Source organism: Papaver somniferum, unplaced genomic scaffold (genome assembly GCF_003573695.1).
Source record: "Papaver somniferum cultivar HN1 unplaced genomic scaffold, ASM357369v1 unplaced-scaffold_18, whole genome shotgun sequence".
NCBI classification, from domain to species: domain Eukaryota; kingdom Viridiplantae; phylum Streptophyta; class Magnoliopsida; order Ranunculales; family Papaveraceae; genus Papaver; species Papaver somniferum.
In genome coordinates this window covers 619,831-628,815 of record NW_020627707.1, presented here as the reverse complement: position 1 = coordinate 628,815, position 8,985 = coordinate 619,831, and the positions used below count along the sequence as shown (strand labels likewise).

At 36.2% G+C, this 8,985-nt stretch overlaps 1 protein-coding gene and 1 long non-coding RNA gene across 2 annotated transcripts; both read right to left on the bottom strand.

Annotated features, from left to right (window-relative positions):
* Nucleotides 1–3,536: 3,536 nt before the first annotated feature.
* LOC113337887 lies at nt 3,537–4,595 on the bottom strand. The gene is made up of 3 exons (XM_026583440.1): nt 4,371–4,595; nt 4,224–4,283; nt 3,537–4,122 (listed from the first exon to the last, which is right to left on the bottom strand). Exons 1-3 carry the CDS (start codon nt 4,455–4,457, stop codon nt 3,766–3,768), a joined length of 504 nt encoding a protein of 167 aa, XP_026439225.1. The 5' UTR covers nt 4,458–4,595; the 3' UTR covers nt 3,537–3,765.
* Nucleotides 4,596–4,705: 110 nt separating this feature from the next.
* On the bottom strand, nt 4,706–8,047 carry LOC113337888. Its single transcript, XR_003354485.1, has 8 exons — nt 7,897–8,047; nt 6,655–6,713; nt 6,466–6,558; nt 5,771–6,367; nt 5,432–5,670; nt 5,107–5,325; nt 4,909–5,001; nt 4,706–4,814 (listed from the first exon to the last, which is right to left on the bottom strand). It is a non-coding gene; the product is annotated as an uncharacterized LOC113337888 (long non-coding RNA).
* Between the last annotated feature and the right edge of the window lie 938 nt (nt 8,048–8,985).

Sequence of the window (8,985 nt, the reverse complement as noted above, 5' to 3'; positions counted from 1 at the left end):
GACGGAATCTTTATTAATCTTCATACCGAGAAACAGCAACTTGTTAGGGTTTAAGAAATGGTGATGGAAGGATCTTGGTCTGTAGAAGTACAGAGAAAAAGAGTTTTCAGAAGTAATCGATGAAATTCTTGAAGTCTTTGTACAGAGAAACATCAATTTGATTCAAGAAATTTGTTAGGGTTTTGAGAAAGAATGGAAAATGGGGGTTTGGGGGAGTGGAAAGAGAGATTTGTGTGATTTGTTATGTTTTTGGGGAGAGATGCGAGAATGATTTTTTATCTTTATCTTCACGGACGTATGTTGGGTAAGCATCTTCGTTACCGTTTCTCCAATAATACAACTCTGTATTATCCACCGATCCGTTACAACTCTTTGTAACACGGTTTTCATCTATGTATTACGTTTCGTAATACCAACAACGAAACAAGAAAATAAGGATAGAAATCAATCACAAACTTAAACAAATTTATTTGGGTGTATTGAGACGAGTAATCTCTTTGCTTAAGACATTTGATGCCCTGTATATAATGTTATTACCGATTTAGCGGCATATGTCTCCAACATTCAACAATACCTCGATGTTTTTCGCAACACTTCGATAACACCGAACAGCAAACGTGAATTGATGTAGCACAAACTCTTCTTTAACTCTTGAAGACACATGCAAATTCTTAAATTTCTAGTACTAGTTTTATGACTCTAAAAATCATACTTGCAATGGAAAATGAGTGGGGTTTATATAGGTTAGAGGTGACTCTTGGAGAAACCCTTTCACGAAGAGTCACAACCCTTGGGACAAGACACTTCATGTTGAAAAGGATTAAGTGTTTCAACTAACTAAATCCTATTTAGTGTTTCAACTAACTAAATCCTATTTCTATTCAAAAATTTCAACAACGTTAAAAAATATGTGTGGACTGTGGAGGATCAGGCAAAATGACTGTACTACTGCCTGATGAAATTATCCACTCGGTAATTTGTAATTTTTTCTTAGACGATATTTAGTTACCGCCATACGAGGATAAATTTTGAGTAATTAAAGAACAGTAAACAGGTTTTTAGGTGACTGTGATACGTTAGGTTAAAATGTAGTTTTTGAGCCAATCCGAGACAAGACGGAGTAAAATTGTTTTTTTTTTTGAACCATGAAATTTATTAGATTTGACTAAAATTACACGGGAAAAATTTTTGCTCCCGCTACGCTGAACTAGCAGCATCAACACCGTTATTTTTGCTAGATTGACATCAGCAAACTGGGGTTAGATCGACAGTTATCTCATCCCTATTTTTCAGCGTTCAGTGGAAATATATTGACGTGTATGAGTTATCTCTTCCCCAATTTTAAGATAAACTCATCAGTGTTTATCTATATTGAGTTGAAGCAATCTTCTTAAACAATTCATAAACTTGATTCAAATTTCCTCATGCACCACAAAAATGAATCATGGAATTAAGAACGTAACTATCAGAATCAAGCAAAGCAAATAGCCATCCCGTGAAAAAGTTGTCTTTAAGCCTAATACTTATGAAACTATTTCAATCAGGAATCAACAAGCATCTGGGAAAAAAATAGGAATGAATAGGCAGAAGTGAGAATTAGTACTGTGTTATAATTAAGAGTAACGATTTGTGTATAACTAGATCAATTACTTTTCTGTGTAATCAAATATGCAGTCTAAAATGAACGTGGGGGATTGTGATGAGGATGTTCGCTGACAACATAAAACCCGAAGCATTTGAGCATCAGTATGGATATTGTATTTGTTGCAATCGAATAATATAGTAGTGGTCAGTGATAGAATTGGAACCTAGATATCTTCTTTGTTTTTAGCATCCCTTGTAAACAACTTGCCGCTAAGATTGGGGCATATTAATTTTGATCTCACAGTTCTTATTTCTGCATATTCATTACCAATTCTCACGGTACTAATTATAACACAGGGAACGAATAGGCAGAAGTGACAATTCTCACTTCTTTGTTTTTCATCCCAAAATCATGAAAAAGAGTTGCTCTATCGAATATCCATATGTAAACTATCATTACTGTAAGATATAATATCGTCTAAGGCTTTTACCTGAGCTTTTACCTGGGTTTTAGTTGAAGGTTGAGGAGGATGAACACGAGGAAAATAACTTTGGATTTAACCCTCGTTTGCTGATGTCACATCCAACAAATCTAACGGTTTTAATGCTGCTAGTTCAACATATGCTCCCGCACTGTGGCAACAAATTTTTTTCCAATTACACGGGGTACGTAATACCCATAGAGTCTGCTATTACAATAGAACTGATAGATTGCGCAATTGTATGTTCCCATACTGTTGTCGTGAATCTCCCTATGGAGCAATCATCCGCTGCTCGGTTTGCTAAACCATCTACCGCTTGATTTGCTTCTCTGTAGACGTGGCTAACGGTATATTGCTGGATTTGGGCGAGCCTTTATTTGATCTCTGCAACCAGGTCAGATATATACCAAGGGGGGTCTGTATCTGAGGTTATAAATCTCACACTACGGGAAAACATCGATCAACGACATCAAAAAACATTTGTCATATGATATACGACGATGGATATCTATGGGTTGCACAAGGGGGGGGGGGGGGGGGGGTGGGGTTGTAGAAAGTCTTCAATTCTTTGCAACTCATCAATACTGGTTGTAAACACGGTTGTCGTTCCATTGTATATCACGCTTTTTTCAGTTGTGAAAGTGAATCCAAATTACTGGGAAATGTCTTACACAACTCTTCAAGTAGTTGTCATCATTAGTTTGACAACTGAGTTATATGCCTTAGAAATTTCTAACGCAACTCCACTAACAGTTGTGTACACACTCTTCTCGCAACCCTTATTTTAGTTGTATGACATACTCAACTCTTGTTTCACAATCAAAGGTATGTGTAGCAGAAACTCGCATTACAACCATTGCTAGTGTCGTATAACCTATTTTCACAATTATAATATTAGTTGTAATTATTTCTTTCACAACAAAAGACTTTGTAGCAGAAATAAGTATCACAACCTTTATTAGTGTAGTATAACCTCTTTGTACAACTATTTTATTAGTTGTAATTATCTATTTCACAACAAAAGCCTTTGTAGCAGAAACAGGTATCACAACTATGTTTTGTGTAGTATAATTTTAATTTCACTACTCCATTATTATGTAGCAGAAGTATGTGTCACAACTATTGTTTATATAGTACAACTTCAATGTCACAACCCCTAGTTTAGTTATAATATATTGTTTCAAAATCCTTGTTTGTGTAGTATAACTGTATTTACACAACACCTAGTCTAGTCATAATCAATTGTTTCACAACCAACACACTGTGTAGCAGAAAAACGTATCACACTCCTTGTTTGTGTAGTATAACTTCAGTGTCACAACTCCTATTTTGATTTTAATCAATTGTTTGACAACCTGTGCTCTGTGTAGTAATACCATTTTTTCCAGTATAGGTATATATAATTACAACCTCTTTTAGGTATTGTGATTCATTTACATTTTATAAAAAAAAATATATAAATTGGTTTTCAATTTGACTGAAAATGTACCACCACCATTCATTCAAATATGAAGCACTTAAACCTGTAATATCATTCACACCCTTGAATGATTCCTGAAACATTGTTTCCGCATAAAACACACACACACACACACACACACACATTGTTTCACTGATAAGAGCAACAGTTCTACTGATAAGAGCAACAAAAAAGAACCAAATGGTTTTTCAACAAGCACTCCCCAAACAGAATAACAAGTCAGATGGCAGGCAATATCAGATCCTTGGCCCATGTGGTATAACTTCCTACAGTGTCTATTACACGCTTCAACTCACCGGATTGCTTGTAGAGAATGGCATCATCCACATGAGACGTAATCACAGTTACTTTGTACGCTGCAAAACCTATTGGAAAATCATGGCACTTCATATTTGGATCTGTTTCAGCAATAATCGCGTCAGCAACAACCTCGTTCTCATTGTACCAACTGACTAACCTGCAAGCTTTACCCTTCCCTAGCACTTCCTCCCCCATTGGTCTGCTGATTGGACTGTCATTTTCATGGTGGGGAACAGTCATGCTAGTGCTAGCAATAACATTGCTAGGATTTCCAGACTGCAGGATAAATACAACAGCAACATAAGAAATTGGCATTATGCAAAGAAATAAAATTGAACTGGCGATGTGCAACTGCACCAACATATAAACACATTGACCTTTGGAATGACGTTGTGCAAGTGTGAGCCACCATGGCAGACACAGCTCGACGTCTTTTCCTATACCAACACCGAACCGGCAGTATGAGAGGAAATTTTAAATTCATCAACTAAAACAAAAAACTAAATGAATGAGTATGTTCTCACCTCTAACTGTGCAAGTCTCTCGTTCACTTCCTTCATACTGTCCCGACACTCTTTTATGATCTTCTTATAATGGGTCTTGTCAGCCATCTTTGTCCTTGTCGCTCCATACCCAATTCCTCTCAGTTTCCCTGGTTTGTCGTCACCAAGAGCTTTGGCAAGAAGATCATCTGTCACAGATGATCCAACATCAGCACCATGCTCTTCTGCTGCTCTTTTAATCTTTTCCTGTATTTGTGTATATGTAACCCGACTAGTAAAATTTTTGCATCATTCAAACACATATAAAAACCAGATAAAGAAACAAAGAAAGAAGATAAATAAGAGTTAAGTTCTCACCAAAGCCTCCACAACACCAAGATTAGGTTGTTTTCCTTCCTTCTGTTTGTGACTCGTTGTCTAAATTTCGACTCTATCAATCTCTTCTTGTGTTTTCCGTTCCTTTTGCTGTAAAAAATATGTTAATCCATCTAGCTAACATATGAACAATTTGAATACAGTGAACCTATAATGAGCATGGGAATAAAAATATAGAACATACCATTTTAGCCTCGAGTCTCGCATAACCTAGTCTACTGATAGTCTGTGGAGTGGTGTGTTTCTTTCTGATTTGTTGCATCAGCAATCTTTTTGTCTGATAAAGTACGGAACGTCGTTAAATAACAAGACATCACCAAGAATAGTGAACATGCAAGGGCTTAATGCCAAAAAAAAAAAATATTGTGATATAAATACTTACTCTGAATTCCTCCGAGCAAACATGTTTTACGAACTCTTCCCACTCATTGACAGTGTCATTCTCTGGTTTCAGTGCTTCCAGGCTCTTCTCTCTTTCTTCTTCCTCTAGATCATCTAAGGCGAGTATCTTAACGACTTTCCTTAACCTAGCCTCTTTAAGATAACATCCCATCTTCCCAAGACAGTAGTCTTTGTAAAACTCATCGATAACAAACCTTTGCTGCAAATACAAGCAAAAGAGTTAAAAGAGTTATAGAGAATATATAAATCTTCTTGATACATTATAAAAGTTAAAGAGTTTAAAATTTGAAGAGTTAAGAAATTACCATGACAATCGCCCATATTTTATCTTTGGCTTCTTTAGGGATAAGTCTTCAATCCTTGTGTTTCAATGGGATGTTTCGAACTAAAACTCCCAACACACTTGCAAGCTGCACCAAAGGATCACCAATGGGCTAATCCTTACTGTTAAAGCTAACAGCTTCCTTGCAATTGTTATCAGCTGTTATCCCTAGTGCACTCATCCTTGTTGGGCCATGTGGAACGTACTTTCTTTTGGGTTTGCCTGCAAAACCCAAGTGTTTTTGCAGTTATTAAGCAAGAGAGTTAAGGATGGAAAAAATAACATAAAAATACAAATGAAAACCTTGGACAACCAGTTATACCTCAACTTCTGTTTCATTTTCATTTCCCACGTCATGGTCCTCGCCATCGTTCTCATTTTCCTTGTCTTCATTCTCCACCTATTCATTTCCCTTATCTTCTTGTTCATCATCTTCATCTTCTTCATCGTCTTGAAGATCTGAGAAAGTATTATTCGAATTCCTGACTTGCACATTTGGACATGGCCATGTGTACAATTTTCGCTTTGCACTTTTCTTCTTGTTAACAACTTCACTAGAGGGTGCAACTTGAGATGCTCCTGATGTGGAATGTAATGGTTGAGATTGTTCTGGTTCAAATGAGCTTTTCCTTTTCATAAGTGATGATCGTGTTGGAGTTGTCTTTTCAGCGACTGGTTCAACTACACTTTTAGTTTTCCGAGGCGATGACCGTGTTGGAGTAGGCTTTTCAGCATCATGTGGTTCCTCTGAACTGTTCTGAGTAGTCTTTTCAGCATTATGAGGTTCCTTTGGAGTGTTCTTAAACCTAAGGGATGATCGTCTTGGATTCTTTCCGCTATCAGGATGCTCCGAACTCTTCTTCTTCTTCTTAGGAGTTTGTTTGGCAAGAGACTTTTTACTCTTGTCTTTTAAAATGATCTGCAAAATAAACTAAACTAGCTTAATCAAAAGAAGATGGTAAATAAAATAATTGATACAAGTAAAAAGAAACTGAATCATACGAGATTCGTTACTACCTTGAAAGGAGAAAAACTGACGTTTTTGTCCTGCTTGCTTACTACCTTTTTGGGAGTTGGGACTGAATTGTTGCTCTTTGCTTCATTGATAACCTGAAACATAAAGTAAAGTAAGTTAATCAAAAGGAGAGAAAGAACATCATTTACACTAAATACATAAACTGAACCATAAGATATATAAGTCTATACCTTTTTGTTTACCATTGCAGACAAATTGGTCTTCACCATCTACTACACCTACGCAGCTACTATAAAAACAGAACCAAAAAGTCAAAACTCCAAACATTCCACTATACCTCATCAGATAAGAAATCACCACAACACGAACATTGTACAAGTCACTGAAGATATGCGAAAACTTTACTTACACTAGCAATTTTCAAAACAAAACAAAACTACTGAAAATAACTATCATGTTACAAACAATATCGACAATAGTCTACAACTTAAAATAAGAAAGCAACCTATAACCACCAAGCAACTGACACTTGTTGGTTGGAATATGGAATCCCTGCGCAATTCTTAGTTGAGAATGAGCCAGGGGTTCAGTAATCCCCCCAGCAGGTCTTACACATTCACTTGATAGCTATCATGTTATAAGAATATTAACCCTAAAGCATTCCACATGTGAATCAAATTTAAAAAATTAAACTATCATGTTAAGAATATTAACCCTAAAGCAATCCACATATGAATAAAAATTAAAAAAAAAACAATCATGTTACAAATTAAACTTAAAATAACTACCAAGCAACTGACAACCGTTGGTTGGAATACCTAAGCCCTGCGTAATTCTCAGTTGAGAATGAGCCAGGAGTTCGGTACTCCCACCAACGGCAATTACAGATTCACTTGATGGCTAATCATATTGCAAAAATCAAATTCTACATATATAACCTTACAAGAACTGAAAAATAGGATCATATGTAGCTTTATTGAAAGCTTACAAGACATGGCTACATATAGGCTTATTAATTGTTAAATACTCTACTAACAAACTTGACTGGTAAACACAACTAACAACTTAAACTCTACTTAGTTAAGGACATTCAATTAGTTCTATCTTAATCAAATAAATCTTCTTGTTTCAAAAAAAAAAAAAAAAAAAACTTCAACAAATACACATATAAATCGGTTTTGTACAAAACCCTAACTCGGCTTAGAAAATAACTCTAAATCAATTTCTAAATCAAACCCAATGAAAATGAAAAACTCTAAATCAAACTGTGTATCATCAACAGCTGAATCGGTTCTGTAAAAAACCCTAACTCGGGTAAGAAAATAAAACCCTAATCAATCAAACCTTAAATCAAACACGGAGAAAGTGAAAAACTCTACATCAAATCCTAAATCATACTTATCGAATCAAACCTAATGAAACAGAAAATGAAAAATATGAAAAATAAAACCCTAATCAGGTGAGATTTATACCTGAGGGTGAAGCTGAGAAATCTGAGTTTGTGATACGAACTCTTCTTCTATGAAGTTGGGGTTTATTTTCTAAGTTTGAGGTGAAGCTGAGAAATCGGTTCTACACAGATGAAGTTGCAAAGACAAAGCTTTTAAGACGGAGAGAACAAAGACGGGGAGAAAGAGAAAGAAAAGAAATGAGAGGAAATTTTTGGTCTATGGTCAAATGTTTTCTCATTAGGGGTTGTTTGGGTGGAAACCAAATTCTGTTCAAAATTTAGAAGGATGTGCCCAAATTTAGGCGGGCAGTTTGGGTGGGAAACACACAATCCGCATGATATTGTTTGTAGCCGTTAGATTAAAATTTGGACAATCCCATTGGCTTAAACAAAGCACACGGATTGAGAAGAAAACACAAACTTTGGTAAACAAAATAATGCTCCCCACCGGTAGATTGGCTTGTGATTTTTTTCAAAATTTAAAGGAAACACACGATCCGCATGATATTGTTTGTAGCCGTTAGATTAAAATTTGGACAATCCCATTGGCTTAAATAAAGCATAGGATTTGAGAAGAAAACACAAAATTCGTAGAAACGATGAATCCTTACAAAAATTCGGGCTAGATTCAATGGGAATGTTCACGGAAACCCTAAACACATACGAATTCGTCAACTTCGAGATAGATACTGGCTCTGAGATCGAAACCTGGCCAGGATCGGACCACTTTAAGTCTGGAAATTTGTAAAAACGATGAATCTTTAGCAGTTTCTGGGCTAGATTCCATGGGAATGTTCACGGAAACCCTAAACACACATGAATTCGTTAACTTCGAGATAAATACTGGCTCCGAGATGGAAACCTGGCCAGGATCGGACCACTATAAGTCCGGAAATTCCTAAGAACGATGAATCTTTAACAGTTTCCGGGATAGATTCCATGGGAATGTTTAGGGAAACCCTAAACACACACGAATTCGTCAACTTTGAGATAGATACTGGCTCCGAGATCGAAACGTGGCCGGATCGGACCACTATAAGTCTGGAAACTCCTAAGAACGATGAATCTTTAGAAGTTTTCGTGCTAGATTCCATGGGAATGTTCACGGAAA